General features: G+C 41.5%; 1 protein-coding gene across 1 annotated transcript in view; it reads right to left on the minus strand.

The window, feature by feature from the left end:
* LOC109879123 (TOX high mobility group box family member 3) overlaps positions 1-20,383 on the minus strand; it is a 60,859-nt gene that overhangs the window by 15,816 nt on the left and 24,660 nt on the right. The window contains exon 2 of the mRNA XM_031831223.1: positions 7,747-7,800. Coding sequence (XP_031687083.1) covers positions 7,747-7,800 — 54 coding nt within the window. The remainder of the gene's footprint in view (positions 1-7,746; positions 7,801-20,383) is intronic.

A 20,383-nucleotide genomic window follows, 5' to 3' on the forward strand; every position in this document is an offset into this window, starting at 1 on the left:
ATGAAACAAAAATAGAACTGTTAGGCCATAATGACCATCGTTATATTTGGAGGAAAAAGGGGGAGGCTTGCAAGCTGAAGAACACCATCCCAACCGTGAGGCACGGGGGTGGCAGCATCATGTTGGGGGGTTGCTTTGCTGCAGGAGGGACGGTGTACTTCACAAAATAAATGGCATCACGAGAAGGAGAATTATGTGGATATGTTGAAGTAACATCTCAAGACATCAGTCAGGAAGTTAAAGCTTGGTCGCAAATGGGTCTTCCAAATGGACAATGACACCAAGCATACTTCCAAAGTTGTGGCAAAATGGCTTAAGGACAACAAAGTCAAGGTTTGGAGTGGCCATCACAAAGTCCTGACCTCCAATAGAAAATGTGTGGGCAGAACTGCAAAAGCATGTGCGAGCAAGGAGGCCTACAAACCTGACTCAGGTACACCAGCTCTGTCAGGAGGAATCGGCCAAAATTCACCCAACTTATTGTGGGAAACATGTGGAAGGCTACCCGAAACATTTGACCAAAGTTAAACAATTTAAAGGCGATGCTACCAAATACTAATTGAGTGTATGTAAACTTCTGACCCACTGGGAATGTAATGAAAGAAATAAAAGCTTAAATAAATCATTCTCTCTACTATTATTCTGACATTTTAAATTCTTAAAATAAAGTGGTGATCCTAACTGACCTAAGGCAGGGAATTTTTACTAGGATTAAATGTCAGGAATTGTGAAAAACTGAGATTAAATGTATTTGGCTAAGGTGTATGTAAACTTCCAACTTCAACTGTATATATTTTTTCTAAGAGTGTAGAGGAGAGCAGGATAAATTACAGAAAGATTTTAACAACCATGTACTGTGCTCTACTCTACTACTGCCATCTTATTTAATGTTAACACCACCGAAAAAGCACTGGAACTTTTTACATTTTGTATTTAACTAGGCAAGTCAGGTAAGAAAAAAATATTATTTTCAATGATAACCCACTGTTCCTAGGCTAACTGCCTTGTTCAGGGGCGGAACGGCAGATTTTTACCTTGTCAGCTCAGGGATTTGATCTTGCAACCTTGCAACTGTTTGGTTACTCAGCCAATGCTCTAACCACTAGGGTACCTGCCGCCTAACATGTTTTGTCTCCGTGCCTAACAATGAAAACACAAAGTGTTTAAAACATAAATAGTGTAAAAAGGGAACTGTCATGATTCAATGGTGTAGAGCTAAAGCCAGGACCACATGGCATTGATCAGGAGAGAACATCATCATCACAGGCTTCATTATCAATCTGAACCAGTCATTAGAGAAGAATGATGTGCAGTAAAAAGGGCCTCTGTTTGTTTGGCTGGTTTCACAGACCTCAGAAGGATACTTTAGGGGAGGAAAAAAGGACATTGCCATTACATTCATTTGTATTACTCTCTGACCTTTTCATATGGGTTCAACTTGCCAAGATCTGTGTGGAAGAAGCTAAACCAGGACAGTGAACAGAGCTGGATAGGGATGTTGGACCGTAGGCTGATGCATTGTGGCCTGAATTATAGTGGCAAGCAGGATGAGGTTTGAGAGAGCCTTCCCTTAGACGAAGATGAGCAAAGGTGAGCTCCATTTTTATAGTAAAACAGAGCAAATGTGACCGTGACCTTCAAGATAAACTGACCTGCCCTGGAGGGCAGGAATAGAGGAATGTTATTTTCCTAGTTTCTGATAAATAGTGTAATGAAGGGAGGGAGAGAGAGAGGAAGTGAGATCGCTATCAAAGACTCTGCTTGTGTTCCTTGGGTTGTGCCGTGGCGGAGATCTTTGTGGGCTATACTCAGCCTTGTCTCAGGATGGTAAGTTGGTGGTTGAAGATATCCCTCTAGTGGTTTGGGGGCTGTGCTTTGGCAAAGTGGGTGGGGTTATATCCTTCCTGTTTGGCCCTGTCCGGGGGTGTCCTCGGATGGGGCCACAGTGTCTCCTGACCCCTCCTGTCTTAGCCTCCAGTATTTATGCAGCAGTAGTTTATGTGTCGGGGGGCTAGGGTCAGTTTGTTATATCTGGAGTACTTCTCCTGTCCTATTCGGTGTCCTGTGTGAATTTAAGTGTGCTCTCTCTAATTCTCTCTTTCTTTCTCTCTCTCGGAGGACCTGAGCCCTAGGACCATGCCTCAGGACTACCTGACATGATGACTCCTTGCTGTCCCCAGTCCACCTGGCCGTGCTGCTGCTCCAGTTTCAACTGTTCTGCCTTATTATTATTGGACCATGCTGGTCATTTATGAACATTTGAACATCTTGGCCATGTTCTGTTATAATCTCCACCCGGCACAGCCAGAAGAGGACTGGCCACCCCACATAGCCTGGTTCCTCTCTAGGTTTCTTCCTAGGTTTTGGCCTTTCTAGGGAGTTTTTCCTAGCCACCGTGCTTCTACACCTGCATTGCTTTCTGTTTGGGTTTTAGGCTGGGTTTCTGTACAGCACTTTGAGAAATCAGCTGATGTACGAAGGGCTATATAAATACATTTGATTTGAATTTGATTTGATTTGTTCCTCATCTCCCGTCCATAATGATGATCCAAATTAACATCTGCACGAGTTGGGAGCTGAAAATTGATACATGAAGTTAGCTAAGGCTCGCCTGGGGTACGGCGGGAGTGTGTCAGCTGTCAGTGCAGGGCAGGCCTGTCTTCCTCAGGGGAGAGGTGCCAGACTAGGAGTGCTTGCCTGCCTGCCTGCCTGCCTGGCTGGATGGATGGCTGGTGGAGCCCAGAGAGTAACACACTGTTACAGCATTGCAGCATTACTGCCTGGTGTCACTTCACATAAAACCTGGCTAATTCTGCACCAGGAGCAGTTTAGAAGGGCTCTGATCTCAGATTAAGAGATGCACAATCCACTTCCTTCACATCAGCAGCCTGGTTATCCATTTAAATTGTTATGAAAGCTCAGCACAGCCAAGTGCCAAGCAAACCAGATGCATGTTTGTGTGTGTGTGTGTCCATGTCGGTCACTGTGTGTGTGTGTGTTGTGTGTGTTATGTGTTATGTGTGCCTGCATGTGTGACGGGTCGTTCCATGGGCAGGCGGAGGGTCCGATGGCATAGGGGGCAGAGCAGGGCTTGTAAGAGGGAGCTGAGGCCAGACCAGATCAATCCAGCATTTGTGGGCAGATGTATAGGGATTCTCCCAAGCAGCCACAGAGCCTCAGTGCTGTATGATATAGTGTGTTGTTAATACACAGGCAGCATTACGTGCATGGTGAAAAGGCCATTCGATTTATGACAAACACATTGGCTCACTGCTAAAGTGTTGACTATTGGAGCTAACAAGCAAGGATTATGGAAATGGTCAGGAAAAGCATGAGACGATTCATGGTTGAGTTTCAGATGCTAATGATCTGATGTGTTTCTGTGAACCATCGAGGACTCCACTCTCTCTCATATTCCTTCTATCTAGAACATGTATGGTGTTCTCACTCCCAATATCGAAGACAGCAGCAAGAAAAAGCTTTTGAGGCAATATCTCCAGCCTTTCAATAAACTTCTGTAATCCAATTCACTGATGCAATAACCAAGACTTGTTAAAGGCAGAGCCATGCAATTACTGAATATAATAGGCCCCGGGATCAATAGAGCCACGATTGAGACTCCAGTTTCCAATATCTAGCGAGGCAGCAGAGCATAAAGCTACTCAAATGATAACATCACGGTGGGCCCGCAATCAACATTTCAAATTTGTAACCATCTCAAATCCATTTCTACATAGATCATTACTCCTGTCTAATTTGATTGGAAGGGAGAAGTGATACCCACCGCTGAGTGGAATTGAATTCCGCTGTACAGTATCATACTCTCTAAGGAGAGCAGTCAAGCCTCCCTGTTAGGATGGGTGTTTTAACAGGAGCACACCAAGGTCATCTTATCTCATTCTGTAAGTGCAGAAGGTAATAACACACCAGCCATCTACAGTAAATATCCAATGTTATTTTATCTGTTACATATGACGTGTTGGTTGATTTGATACACCAGCCATCTACATATCCAATGTTATTTTATCTATTGGATAAGCACATTGGTTTATTTTGATACACTAATACTAAGTTTCTCATTTAGATGACTATTATCTATTTGAATAAGCATGTTGGCTTATTTAAAGATGTTCTCTGAGTTTGAGTATACCAGTGAGTAATAGCCTGTAGTGTTTGTGTAGAAATGACTCATAAACTAGTGTTCCGTATTATACAAGAGTTGCAAGAGAACTGGATGTTAGCTTTTTGTTTTACAATTACCGTTAGCCTCAATTGTCTATGCAGAATGCAGTTGTATATATTTAGCTGCTGTCAAAGTCACTCATTCATCATAGAGCCAGATCCATTTTGGCTGGTGCTGGTACAGCCTTCCCTTCCAGTGCACCCAGAGCCAAGGCCTGTCACATTAACTTGATTAATACAGCGTTACAGTAGAGAGAAATCTCATTTTAGTGTGAAATTACACAACTCAAAGTGGAAAGTCACTTATATTTCTTCTCAGTTCAGGTTACAAGAAACAATACTTCACACACTCCAATCCTTTTTTCATTAGAAAAAATAAATAATCTGTGCTCTGCCTGTGGTTACACATTTTTTTGTATCATTCTCTCTTTACATGCACATACGCACGCATGCACATACACACACACACACAAAAAGTGGGCTGAAGTACAATGCCATCTGCGCCGTAACACTGGAAACAGTTGTTCCTTTTGATAAAATGCAAATGAGCTGCTTGGCTATTCTATTAACTCTCCTGCCGTCGCCCTACCACCCGCCCACCAGCCCCCACCCAGCCAGTCGAGCCACACTGGGCTTTCACAGCTTGGGCTGAATGCTCTCTGAACAGCTTGTGATGGCGTGGCCTCGACTCGCCTCACCACAGAGGGCCTCAGCCATAGAAGTAGAGTTACTAGATTGGGTTTTAAAAAATCCCCTTTGACCACGGCACATTGAGTTGCATGAGGATGCTGGTTCTAGTAATGATTTTTTTTTGGCCTCCGCAGCCCCTGGACATGGAGGATGGATGCACCTAGTTTGAGAAAATGTGTTGGCAAATGGAACATCTCCCTATATGACTCTAAACTTCTTGATGCTACCCATCCCGTTAGCGGGATCATTTTCATCAGCAACCGCTGTAATGCTATACACAGCACCACAGTCAAATAATATTACAAAAAAATATTCATATTCATGAAATCACAAGTGCAATATTGCAAAACACAGTTTAGCCTTTTGTTAATCCAGCTGTCGTCTCAGATTTTGAAATTATGCTTTACAGCGAAAGCAATCCAAGCGTTTGTGTAAGTTTATCAATAGCATAACAAAACATTATGTACACCAAGCATTAAGTAGCTAGGTCACAAAAATCAGAAAAGCAATCAAATTAATATTTTACCTTTGATGATCTTCAGATGTTTTCACTGATGAGACTCCCAGTTACACAACAAATGTTCCTTTTGTTCCATAAAGACTATTTTTATACCCAAAATACCTCTGTTTGTTTGTCGCATTATGTTCAGAAATCCACAGGAAAGAGCGGTCACGACAACGCAGACGTATATTCCAAATAATATCCATAATGTCCACAGAAACATGTCAAACGTTTTTTATAATCAATCCTCAGGTTGTTTTTAAAATATATATTCGATAATATATCAAATGGGTGTGTAGGTTTTTCAATAATACCGGGAGAAACAATGGCCGGTTTACTCTGTAGCGCAAACTCACTATGAGAGCCCCCACCTATCCATTTACGCAATGTGATCTTTCACGTTCATTTTTCAAAATAAAAGCCTGAAACTATGTCTAAAGACTGTTGACACCTTAGGGAAGCCATAGAAAAATGAATCTGGTTGATATCCCTTTAAATGTAGCATAGGCATGCATAGAAACGGAGAGGTTTCAAAATAAGAGGCACTTCCTGATTGGATTTTCCTCAGGTTTTCGCCTGCAATATCAGTTGTTATACTCACAGACAATATTTTTACAGTTTTGGAAACTTTAGAGTGTTTTCTATCCTAATCTGACAATTATATGCATATTCTAGTTTTTGGGGCTGAGAAATAGGCAGTTTCAAATGGGTAAGTTTTTTTGCCAAAAATTAAAATACTGCCCCCTACACGCAAAAGGTTAAGGCTTTGTAGTTGGGTCAGTCTGTGCAGTCCCTGCTGTACTGTAACTGCTTGACTGAGTAGCATCACCATTGAGGTATTGAGTTAAGAAACTATAGCTTTGTCAACCATGGAGAGAGATGTGATGTGTAACATTACAAAGGAATGTGTTTTGCTCTTCTCTATGGCAATACTGTGGTTGCTTGGTACATGGTTGAGAGAGCAGGCTAGATCAGTCTCTCTTTAGACAGCACCATGGTACACTAAACAGTATGACATTTCCCTGTTTTGAACTACTGTGGATGGATGATGGGTATTTTTGGTGCACTTATCCCTAATGACAGGGCAGGAGAGAGGGTGGAGGTCGACTACACTGGTATATTTAGCACACGGTTGAATCCTCAGTCACCAACGCTCAGAGGGACATGAAATGTGAGTTTGGCAGCTTAGCAGCAGTAGTCCCAAACCTACTCGATGTGTCCTTACCATAACATACACAGATCATTCAGATACTTCTAAAGTCATGCCACATGACATTCAAGGCATTGGAACTGCCAGGCAAGACAGAGAGTGGTTTTGTGAGTGATGGTACGTGTTTCTCCCCAGGCTCCTTGATCATGTCTTGGAACACGAGGGAAAACAGATGATTACATCCCTTTCTGACACCTCACCTTGACTCACCTAGAGACATCACAAGGCTTTCAGAAGAGAGGGCTTTATATTGAACTTGACTAATCTGACTAATTATCTACGCAGGGTCTTGCTTCAGTATGAAGCAATTTAACAAAGCCTTTTATTAATTTTATTTTACTAGGCAAGTCAGTTAAGAACAAATTCTTACTTTTAATGACAGCCTAGGAACAGTTCTGCCCCAGAATGACAGATTTGTACCATTGGCAGCTCAGGGATTTGAACTTGCAACCTTTTGGTTACTAGTCCAATGCTCTAGCCACTAGGCTATCCTGCCACCCCAGTACATTTTTTAAAAAATGAAGCAATTTAACAGCAATACAACAAGCCTTACTCGATGGTAAAATTTGCTCTAAAAATAGTAGTTATCTCTGACATCTTCATCTGATTCATTGACTTCCCTACATCTCCATTATTGGCCTTGACATGATCAGAACATGGAGAAGGAATCAGAACGTGGAGAAGGGATCAGAGCGTGGAGAATGGATCAGAACGTGGAGAAGGGATCAGAACGTGGAGAAGGGATCAGAACGTGGAGAAGGGATCAGAACGTGGAGAAGGAATCAAAGCGTGGAGAAGGGATCAGAATGTGGAGAAGGGATCAGAATGTGGAGAAGGGATCAGAATGTGGAGAAGGGATCAGAACGTGGAGAAGGAATCAGAATGTGGATCAGAACGTGGAGAAGAGATCAGAATGTGGAGAAGAGATCAGAACTTGAATCTGAATGTGGAGAAGGGATCAGAACGTGGATCAGAACGTGGAGAAGGGATCAGAACGTGGAGAAGGCATCAGAATGTGGAGAAGGGATCAGAATGTGGAGAAGGGATCAGAATGTGGAGAAGGGATCAGAATGTGGATCAGAACGTAGAGAAGAGATCAGAACGTGGAGAAGAGATCAGAACGTGAAGGGATAGTTGAGGAAAGTGGAGAAGGGATACTTACATCACCACCGCCAGCGACATCTGCCATGTTCATGTAGTTGTTGTTGTTGGCAAACTGCAAGAGAAGAGAACAGATCATCATTATACCTCTGGCCTCATACCAAGATTATGTCAAATCAGTGTCTCAGAGATATTTCCTTTCACAGATCCATTCAATTAGTGCCACTTGCGTTTACATTTTTCAAATGTACGTGTTGAGTTAAGTCCTAGTTGTTTCTGCTTGGGTGAGTAATTTCTGCCACATTGCTATATTGTCACGTAGTAGAAAGATGTCTTTCGAGAGGTTATAGCCAATTCACTGCAAGGTAATGAAAATCTGGGCCGGCTATTCATGCCTTATGGGATGGTAATTAAGCACGGGTTTGCATCACAAAGCAAAGTATCAAGATGTTCTGGCAGGTTATTAACTTCAAGTAACCCAAGGGAGGAGGATGCTGCCAAGGAACAAAAACAAGATGGTGGGAGAGTACCAATAGGACATGGAGCAGTTGTGGTTTTTTGGATTGGTGAAAGGCAAGCATGAATGGAGGGGATAAGTGTATCTAGATGAGCTATTATAAAATGTGTCCTTTAGTTTAGTTAAAAAATAGCAACAGCGCTGTGTTTTGCGTTCATGACGAGCCCCCTAAACCCACACACACAGCCCTCTTAGCAAAATGGCTGCCACTTCTTTTCTTCTGAGACACAAGCATGCTGACAGGTAGGAACAATGGGAGACAGAATGAAGAATTATGCACTAACAGCTGGGCTCTAGAGCACAATGCACCTCTCTGTGACCAAGATACAGCAGCAGCACAAACCCCACAAACCCTGCCTACACCGGGCAGGGAGGAAGAGGGGAAGAGGTTTGTGTCTTCATGAGTCCTCCCTCTGTGAGACACTTTCTCCATTTGCACAAAGCACTGGAATAATCTCATTTTGTGTATTTATTTCAAAGTCATTCTAGTGAAACATTATGAATGTGGAACAACTCAAATATAGAGGGAGAGAAAAAATGGTTTCTTATCTTTAGCGGAAGCCAAACAATAGTGGAAACAAATTAAGATCAGAGCGAGATGAGAAGTGCATTAATTTATTTTCCACTCCTTTGTTTTTTTCTCCCCTTGTTTTCTTGTGAGTGGTTAGTATGCGAATGTAATTACCAAAAGAACTGTGGCTAATCAACTGTGAATGGTATCCATTAATTAGCCTATGCCTTGGAGAGAGAGCGTGTAGAATCAGCAGCAATGTTAACAGCGTAATGCACCAATGAGAAGGGAAGCCACAAGACCCACTAGCAGTTGGCAAAGCAGGTGGTTTGATACATTCAACACAACCCGTTTGTAGACCTCTTTACCTGGAGCTGTCCCACTGAACTGCATCTGAGCTGAGCACTCAAACACACACTTCCCCCCTCTGTACTTTCAGACCTGACATGGCCCGGGTACATCGGGCATTCTGAGGAGCACAAACAGACACACACACACAAACACACACACACACACACACACACACACACACACACACAAACACACACACACACACACACACACACACACACACACACACACACACACACACACACACACACACACACACACACACACACACACACACACACACACACACACACACACACACACACACACACACACACACACACACACACACACACACGTCTGGCATTCTGAGCAGCACTCTGCTAGTAATTAACCTCAACGCAGCCTGGGCTTATCTGTGAAGTGTTACACTGTCCCCTTCTTCTTTTAGATTACAAATTGAAGCCTCAGAGATATCTCTCTCTATTGAAACACAGGCAACATTGTGTTGATGTAGGGAGAGATAGGAGGGTTTTGTGCAGTGCTACCTCTTCCTAACCCCCTTGGTTTTTACTGGTGAGTGAAATGTTAGGGGGTGAACAAACAATTGCTCTGGAACCAAGAGAACTCTCTGAACATTCTGGAAAATGGAGAGGGAACATAAGAATCTAAGGAGGTGAATACATAATTGTTGTTATTGTTGTTGTTATTGTGGGCTTTCTAATGGCAAGAACTGATGCGGAGGTAGGCTATGTCTTCACAGAGCATGCAGGCAGATTTGAGTGTGTTGGTTGTCAGTGTTTAGTTAATCATTAATGTCATCAACATCCAACCGTTTCCCAATGCAATTACTACCTGCAATATACAGATGTAGGATCTTAATTTGATCACTCTTTTATGGCTGAATATTTTTCTGTGCCGCAGAAAATGCAGTTGAGCTTCGTGATCTACATAAATTCACTGAAAACCCGCACTAACACACGGTTATATTGTTTTACTCCATGTGTAACTCTGCGTTGTTGTATGTGTCGAACTGCTTTGCTTTATCTTGGCCAGGTCACAATTGTAAATGAGAAATTGTTCTCAACTTGCCTACCTGGTTAAATAAAGGTGAAATACAAAAATAAAAAATACAAACACCATGCGCTAAGGTGAGACAATAGGAAAACAAACAACAACAATTGATGCTGGCCTGAGGTCCAGTAAATTAGCTTCAGAGAAAACACTGCAAAAAGGAAAGTATTGTGAAACTCTTTAGGAAGACTGCCCTGTTTCCATGAGGTGTGTTTTATTGTGCTTCCAGGTCCAGGGCCCAGTTCTCTCCTCTGAGAACTATACTGTATCCCAAATGGCACCCTATGCCCTATGTAATGTTGATCAAAACCCTATGGGCCCTGGTCAAGAGCAGTGCACTATAAAAGGAACAGGGTGCCATTTGGGACACATCCTAGTCTCTCATCAACACCATTGGAAATGGTCCCCAGCCTCCATTATCAATCTTGACCATTAAGAGCTTTACCCTACCGTGGCAGTCGCTTGGCCACATCCTCAGTGGACAGCAAGTAGCAACACGATCGGATCTTGTTATTATTATATTGTTGCTCCCAATTAATCTTTGTGGAACGCCGGCGTTTAATGTTCATGTTTCACGGCCGGCTCTGAGTCAAATGCCAGATGAAATTAAGTGTGATTGGAAGGACTGTGCAGCTGACGGCAGAGCCTGCACTAAAATGGGTCAGAGCAGACAATGAGCGCTCTGTAATTAAAATGATGAGATGAGCAGGATGGATGAACAAACTCTGCCTGCTTACAGTCCTCGTTAGGACAAAACCAAACCACGCTATGTTACACAGGAAGCTTTTTGGCAGCAGTGAAATCTGCCACTGGTTGAACTAAGGGGTATTATCACCCGAACATGACAGAGTAAATGTTACAGAAATGTTATCATGGGGTGTTCTTACATGAATCAGGGAACTGGGGGTGAAAAATCTGTAGGAACATAAGAGCACAGCAGCAACAGGCCAGGCAAACCTGTTACTAAGCATTAGACAGCCCTAAAATTCAAGCTCCAAGCTCAGCATGTTTGGAAAAACAAGTGATGTCTCTCTTTCCCTCTCCCAATCTCTCTTTCTCTGTCATTCTCTCTCTATATCTCCTAAAGGCTCTATCTGGCAGAGGGGAACAAGCAGCAGTAGAGTAGAGCTTTAAAATAGCCTTGGGATAGAAGGCTTTTATTAACAGAGTGGATCCATGGCCAAAGGAGCTCTGTGTAACACGAGCCTCGACGGTGTGAGAGAGACAGAAACGGCAGAGCAAACACACTGACTGACCGGCCATCTACCTAGTGTTTTCACTCCCAGCCACTTCCTCTCTATCTGCACCAGCAGCAAATTCTTTCTTCAATAAATGTTTCAGAGAACAGAGAATTAAAGAGCTTACATGATCCTGATCCTGCCGTGAAAAGGCTGTAAATGCTGTACTGTCTGGGAAAACACTCACAGAGAGAGACAGAAAAGCATTAAGCTTTCCTCACAGTGAATCAGACGAAGAGATTAGTTCATATTTCTCTCTGTGTTTTGAGGAGGGAAAGAATACCCAATATTTTTTCCATTGGCAGGCTTCGCTCACATTATAGTGCTATGATGAGCTTTGTGAGAGCTGGAAGAGGAGGAGGGGAGATGGTGGCTCTTTACATCTTAATTTGCTGAGATGCATTTGCTTTCTCCATGTACTGTAAATACCATAGTAATTAATCGGTTTGCTTTTATTTGGCAAGACTTTACACCCAGTAACTTGTATTAGGATATTTTACTTCACATTTTCCTGTATGCATATATATTTACAAACTGGCATTCTCCACAAGCAGGTACATTTGATAACCCTGGCAAAGCCATTGTATGACTGATACCAGTGTCATTTCAATATCTTCTAACCATAGTTCAAGAATATTTGTATGAACATATGTCATATTGGAAATAAGCTGTTGACAGCTATTATACCAAACACTATTATTTCAACCCCAGGGCAAACACAATATTACACCAGTATGACCCCATCTAACCCCCAGTATGAGGTAGGAACCAAATGGATCAAATCAGTAAACATGGGAAGGACAAGTTAGACCCACAATTATGCCTTGAGAGCCTCTGTTGGCCAACTGTCATATGATGATGCTCATAAATGTCAGCTTGGACTATTGTGCTGGTTTGGTCACCATACAGTCCAGATTCACAAGAGCATGAACAGAGAGCAAAGTCATCGAAAACATAATTTTATAAGAATAAATCAAGTAATTATTTCCGCTTATGTCTTGGAGTGTAAAATTACATACTAAATTGAATACAAAGGGTCTAGAATATTCCTTCTTCATCTGCACTTTAGACTATTCAATTCCAAAGTTGACTCATGAATGAAGCAAAATTAAATGACCTCACAATAACTGATTGGCCATGTCACAAATATCCAGAGAAGAGAAAAAACAACGTCTACTCTGTGATGGACGAGACACAGAATGAGCAGAAAATAGGCTACTTAGGTTACACAATACAATCTAAAGCCATCAGTATCAGTACCTGCTTGACAGCAGGTAAGCACCTTGACTGTGTTCCTCCTCCCTCCTCCTCACAGAAACACCAAAAACTAATTCAATCTAGAACAGACATTTGCCAGAAACATATCAGCTGCTGACAAGCAATTTTACAGTTCAACTATGAGCTCAGTAATCACAGCATAGCCTCTGTTCTCCGGGACATGATGCTTATGCTAATGTGTTTTCCAGTCCAGTCATCTCTCTGTAAGAAGGATAAAACACCAGTCAACTTGCAACTACACTATGCCTCCAGTTCAGTCCAGAGTATAAACACAAGTACTTTGCTCTGTTGTTTTATTTTAATGTTTCCATTAAGATGACAGCCACTGTAGCTTTGGCCCTTTCATTTAGCAGAAGGGGAGGAGACCAAGACTAGCAATACAAACGGAACACTTTCCCTTCTGCCCAACCTCCACCAGGCCAGTTGCAGCTTGGGTAAACACCAATCTCTGATTCCCTGGGTCCTCCTCACCAAATACATGCTCATTTACCACCCAATTCAGCATAAACAGTCTGCAGCTGGACCCTCCTGTGATTATAGGGGCTATTCACCCCCAGCAAGCCCCCATACATGCAGTGCCAAGATGACACATATAGATATATATATATATATATTCTCCACTATGTGTTCTGCAGTCAATTTGTGAAGCGACTCTAGTGCACAGCGTGTCCACACAGTCAGCTCACAAGCTGTGTTCTGATCTGCAGGATGGATCGATCTGTAATTCAGTTTAAAGCTAAAATCATTACTCCCACAGCACAGCACAGCACAGACTGTTCCCTCCCATCAGAACTAACTGACTGTTGTGTCCAGGACTACACAAGAATTAATACTAAAGTGAATTTCTCTCTGTCTGTCTCCCATCTTTCCTTCTCTCTCTTATTCTCTCTACTAGAGGTTGACCGATTATGATTTTTCAATGCCGATACCGATACTGATTATTGGAGGACCAAAAAAGGCAGATACCGATTAATCTGCCGTTTATTTTTTTTTTTTTTGTAATAATGACAATTACAACAATAATGAATGAACACTTATTTTAACTTAATATAATACATCAATAAAATCAATTTAGCCTCAAATAAATAATGAAACATGTTTAATTTGGTTTAAATAATGCAAATTTGTATTTCATTAACCTTTGACTATTGGATGTTCTTATAGGCACTTTAGTATTGCCAGTGTAACAGTATAGCTTCCGCCCCTCTCCTCGCTCCTACCTGGGCTCGAACCAGGAACACAACGACAACAGCCACCCTCAAAGCAGCATTACCCATCACTCCACAAAAGCCGCAGCCCTTGCAGAGCAAGGGGAACAACTACTCCAAGTCTCTGAGCGAGTGACGTTTGAAACGCTATTGGCGCACACCCCGCTAACTAGCTAGCTATTTCACATCGGTTACACCAGCCTAATCTCGGGAGTTGATAGGCTTGAAGTTATAAACAGCTGCTGACAAACGCACAAAGGTGCTGTTTGAATGAATGCTTACGAGCCTGCTGGTGCCTACCATCGCTCAGTCAGACTGCTCTATCAAATCATAGACTTAGTTATAACATGATAACACACAGAAATACGAGTCTTAGGTCATTAATATGGTAGAATCTGGAAACTATCATCTCGAAAACAAGACGTTTATTCTTTCAGTGAAATACGGAACCGTTCCATATTTTATCTAACGGGTGGCATCCATAAGTCTAAATATTCCTGTTACATTGTTACATTGCACAACCTTCAATGTTATGTCATATTTACATAAAATTCTGGCAAATTAGGCGGCCCAAACTGTTGCATATACACTGACTCTGCGTGCAATGAACGCAAGAGAAGTGACACAATTTCACCTGGTTAATATTGCCTGCGAACCTGGATTTCTTTTAGCTAAATATGCAGGTTTAAAAAATATATACTTCTGAGTATTGATTTTAAGAGAGGCATTGATGTTTATGGTTAGGTACACATTGGAGAAACAATACGCACTGCATCGATTATATCTAACGCAGGGCACACTAGATAAACTAGTAATATCATCAACCATGTGTAGTTAACTAGTGATTATGATTGATTGATTATAAGACAAGTATAATGCTAGCTAACAACTTACCTTGGCTGTCTCCTCGTGGAGTGCAATGAGAGGCAGGTGGTTAGAGCGTTGGACTAGTTAACTGTAAGTTTGCAAGATTGAATCCCCCGAGCTGACAAGGTAAAAATCTGTCGTTCTGCCACTGAACGAGGCAGTTAACCCACCGTTCCTAGGCCGTCATTGAAAATAAGAACGTGTTCTTAACTGACTTGCCTAGTTAAATAAAGATTAAATAAAGTTGTAAAAAAAATGTTTTGCCCAAATCGGTGTCCAAAAATACAGATTTCCGGTTGCTATGAAAACTTGAAATCGGCCCTAATTAATCGTCCATTCTGATTAATCGGTCGACCTCTACTCTCTATCTCTCTCTCTCTCTGTCCCTTACACTCTCTCTCTCTCCCGCTCTCTCTCCCACTCTCTCTCTCTCTCGCACTAGGCTTGGGAGGTATCCAGATTTTCTTACCTTCATACCGATCATATGCCATCCCAAAATATTCAGTAATACCAGCAGTGAACAAAATCCCACTGAGCCTCTGTAATCCAAAGGTTAGAAATGCTAACAAGTACATGTAACATCCCATAGAGAATGCTAACTAAATGCTAACAAGCTTATTGTGAACATTTTATACAGTCTCTGGCCTAAATTATTTACAGGACAGACATCCCAGCTCATAAAGTTATAAAATGCTACACAGTTTGTTGCACGCACAAAACAAATAATAGACAACAAGGCTCCAGCAATAGATTCTCTGGTGTTACCAATCTTAGCTTGATTTTGGAATAAGCTAACCACTTAGCTAGATAGTTAACTAGCTAATAAATTAGCAAATCAAAAGCACAACTGCAGAGCAATTAGAACATTTTAGACAGCTAACTTAATAGTAATAAGATATCTTGCTGGCAAAGATTTAGTTGTGAATTCCATGCTGTAACTAGATCACCTGGCGCATGCTGGACAACAGTGAGTGACTCACAAGACTCCAGTCTCTCGTCATTGTGTGCTTGTAAACAATCACCACGTGACTGGGAACTATAATGAAAAATATGTGACAGGTGAAATAAAGAATGGGATTTTCTTAAAACTTCTTGTGAGCAATCCCGGATCCGGGAGCGTAATCATAGCCTCAAACGAATTAGCATAACGCAGCGGACATAAATACCCCTAGAAAATGTTCCTATTCAAGAAAATCACATCATTGAGACACAGCTTAGCCTTTTGTTAATCACACTGTCATTTTCAAAATATGCTTTACAGCCAACGCTAGACAAGCATTTGTGTAAGTTTATCATGGCATAATGCTATGCTAGGCTCTGCTGGCAGCAGGCAACATTTTCACGAAAATAAGAAAAGCAATCAAATTAAATCATTTACCTTTGAATAACTTTGGATGTTTTCACTCAGGAGACTCCCAGTTAGATAGCAAATGTTCCTTTTTTCCCAAAAATATTATTTTTGTAGGGGAAATAGCTCCCGTTTGTTCATCATGCTTGGCTGAGAAATCGACCGGAAAATGCTATCACTACAACTACAACTACAACTTTTTTCCAAATTAGCTCCATAATATCGACAGAAACATGGCAAACGTTGTTTAGAATCAATCCTCAAGGTGTTTTTAACATATCTATTCGATAATATATCCGTCGAGGCAATTGGTTTCTCATAAGAAGCGATTGGAAAAATGGCTACCTTAGTATTTTACGAAAGATTTTCTGCGGGAGACATCATGTGACCACTTGCTAAATGTGGTTCCTTACGGCTATTCTTCAACAGAAATGCGTAAAAAGACGTCACAATGCTGTAGACACCTTGGGGAATACGTAGAAAACGTAAGCTCATTCGTAGCTCATTCACAGCCATATAAGGAGTCATTGGCATGAGGCGGTTTCAAAAAATGCGGCACTTCCTGATTGGATTTTTATCTGGGTTTCGCCTGTAACATTAGTTCTGTTGCACTCACAGACAATATCTTTGCAGTTTTGGAAACGTCAGAGTGTTTTCTATCCAAAGCTGTCAATTATATGCATAGTCGAGCATCTTTTCGTGACAAAATATCTTGTTTAAAACGGGAAAGTTTTTTATCCAAAAATGTAAATACTGCCCCCTAGTCGTAAAACGAATTGCACAAATTGACTGTAAATGTTTACTTAAAAAGTAGCTACAAACAGTAAAATGTATTAAAAAAACTTCAAATAACTAGTTTCAACGGTATTAACGCTATTGAAAAACGATCCCATGGCTATTTCCAAATACCCAGTTATATGGTACAGTATATACGGTATACCATTCAAGCCTATCTCTCACCCCTCACTAGATTAGAATGGAGCAGTAGAACAGGTCTGAGAGAGAAAGGCTTGGTGTTGTCAACAGTTCTGAGAGACAAAGGCTTGGTGTTATCAGAAGTCTGGATCTAACAGATGACAGTTTTATTCAGTTTGTGTCTGATTGTCTCTCTCTTTAACAGCCTGTCCACTCTCTTCTTCTCTGGCCCTGCATTGGTTGCATCCCAAATGGAACACTATTCCATAGGTCTTTGGTCAAAAGTAGTGCACTATTTAGGAAATAGGTTGCTATTTGGGACATGCCCATTGTGTTGTCAGTCTGCCCTGTTTGCTTTAATAAATCTGACCTGATGGAATTGTTTAACCCCATGCTGGGAAATCAACATGGCTATAAAAGACCACCTGTTCACTGTTCACTTATACTCTACCAGTGTTTGATGTCTTGCGTCACAAATATTACTCTATTACCTACATAGCAGTACTTTTGACCAGAGCCCAATGAGAGCCCTATGGGCCCTGGTCAAAAGTAGTGCACTATGTAGGGAATGGGGTCCCATTTGGGAAGCAACCTCGGTGGAGTTGAGTGTATTAATAAAACTGAGTTTCAGGTCTCAGGTGCAGGTGCAGGTCCCCTCAGAAAGATTTTGTGTAAGCTCACTTCAACTTATATGAAAGATACAGTCCCAAGGGTGCTCTCTCTGAAATGTGAGATCACCTAATATAGATGTGTCTATTTGGGACGGGAGTTAAACCTAAGTAGAGCCTCCCAGGTACTATGTTACAGTACATGGCATAACTAAGAACATTACTGCTTTCTTGTTGCTGGTTTAAGAAACATGGGCTACACTTGGAAACAAGCTGAAGTGGTCAATTAAGAAAATAAAGGAAATGAGATTGAATGATTTTATAGTGTGCTTTGCTTTCAAGTTTCTTCTCTGGGCCAGCTTGTTTTGGTAGTGTTGAGAGAGAGACTGTAAGTAAAAGTCTGAGGTTAGTGACGTAGACATCTTTTGTTGTGTTCGCTGCAGAGCAAACATAACAAACACTGGGCCGAGGAGAGTTGTGGTTTGGTTCCGTATGAAACATTTTTCTTGTTATTAATCCTGTGTCACATATTCACTGTTGTCCAAAAATGTTCCCTACAACTCAAACAATGCTTCATCTGTTTCAGGAATATGGAATATGTGGATAAATAGGCAGTATCAATCAACCACGTTCGGAATTATGATGACACAAAGCTACTTCCATTACAGTCAAAACAAATTCACAAAGTATGTCAGAAATTCACTGGATCTGTAATAGATGCACACCAAAGCCTCAACGCTGTAGTTGATACTAGGACTGTTGTGGTGACCGTATTACCGCCACACCGGCGGTCACAAGTCATGAAGGCAGTCAAATTCCACGTGACCATTTAGTCATGGTAATTAGGCTTCTCCAAGCTCTGATGCTGCTGCTGGTCATTAGTAGTCTACCAAACTTGCTAACTGCCTGGTACTCAGCACTTTATTGTCCCTCTAATCACTCTAACATCAATGCAAATGTGTTCGAAAATCAAATCAAACACTTCATGAGCTCGTTTTGCAACATTTCTATAGGCTCTGCAATTGCGTGAGAAAATAGAGTGATGGACTCTATTAAAAAGAGGAAGATCCCATCAGCTTTCTATAGGCTACGCCTACTATATTATTTTTCAACTCCTAATATTAAGCACATTGCTTATATTTACAGCAGGAGTATAGCCTACCTGGCTGGCATGGAAATAAACCACTGGAAAAGAGTTCTACATTTTTTTCCCGCTGCCCCTGTTTCGATACAGGTGCATGATTATGGTCCATTTTAAATCAAAACAAATTTCACACATATGTATTATTTAGTATATGTTTTCACGTGTGCTCACCTGCGTGTCGTCAGACTCACCTGGACTCCATCACTTCCCTGATTACCTTCCCTATATATGTCACTCCCTTTTGTTCCTTCCCTATAAATGTCACTCCCTTTGGTTCCTTCCCTATATATGTCACTTCCTTTGGGTCCTTCCCTATACATGTCACTCCCTTTGGTTCCTTCCCTATATACAGTATGTCACTCCCTTTGGTTCCTTGCATATATATGTCACTCCCTTTGGTTCCTTCCCTATATATGTCACTCCCTTTGGTTCCTTCCCTATATATGTCACTCCCTTTGGTTCCTTCCCTATATATGTCACTCCCTTTGGTTCCTTCCCTATATATGTCACTCCCTTTGGTTCCTTCCCTATATATGTCACTCCCTTTGGTTCCTTCCCTATATATGTCACTCCCTTTGGTTCCTTCCCTATATATGTCACTCCCTCTGGTTCCATCCCTATATATGTCACTCCCTTTGGCTCCTTCCCTATATATGTCACTCCCTCTGGCTCCTTCCCTATATATGTCACTCCCTCTGGTTCCTTCCCTATATATGTCACTCCCTCTGGTTCCTTCCCTATATATGTCACTCCCTCTGGTTCCTTCCCTATATATGTCACTCCCTCTGGTTCCTTCCCTATATATGTCACTCCCTTTGGTTCCTTCCCCAGGCGTTATTGTTTCTGTTTCTGTTTCATGTCTGTGTGCTGTTAGTGCTTCTTGTTTTGTATTATGTCGCGTTTATTTAATTAAAACACTCACTCCCTGAACTTGCTTCCCGACTCAGCGCACATCGTTACATATGTAAAGACAAGATTAAATCAAGAATTGTCTGATGGGTGACAATATTATCCTATCACATGTGAATGATATATTATCACTTGTGAATGATGCCCAGCATAAGAAACAATGCCTTTTTTTGCGACTATTTCGAATCCTAGTCGCACACCTCATGCAGCCTAGCCCATAGGCCTATATGATTTAATAAGGTTTGTATCACAACTAAAGTGTCCAAATAACTTCTTAAAATGAAGCACATTATTCTGCTTTACAGGGGATGTAGAGCCTAACTGGCATACATAAGTAGCGCGTGAGATCAATTTTGGGGAAGATAAGTTTCACCATAAAAATGTGCCTTTATAATAAAAGCATTTCATGCATAATTGCATTTGCAGTCACTGTTGATAATGATGTTTTCCACTGATGGAACATTCGTGCTTATAGCCTTGCTATAATGTGAAGAAATAGCCTAATAGTTTATCAACTTTTTAAGCTACTGTAAATGTTCTGATCTGTTGTGTCAGCCACATTGTGTAAAAAACGTTTTTTTGGTGCTAGTGGTTGTATTCATTTGGGATCTATCGCAGCCCACAACTGCTATGTTTTGAATATTTATTTATTGCACAGACTAGAATAGGTCAACCTTTGTACCACGGGGGATAGTAGATTGACATAGGATGGTGCTTTTACTGTTCGTTAGGCCTACTCATCTTGTTGGCT

The sequence above is a fragment of the Oncorhynchus kisutch genome, linkage group LG8 (genome assembly GCF_002021735.2).
Source record: "Oncorhynchus kisutch isolate 150728-3 linkage group LG8, Okis_V2, whole genome shotgun sequence".
NCBI lineage: Eukaryota > Metazoa > Chordata > Actinopteri > Salmoniformes > Salmonidae > Oncorhynchus > Oncorhynchus kisutch.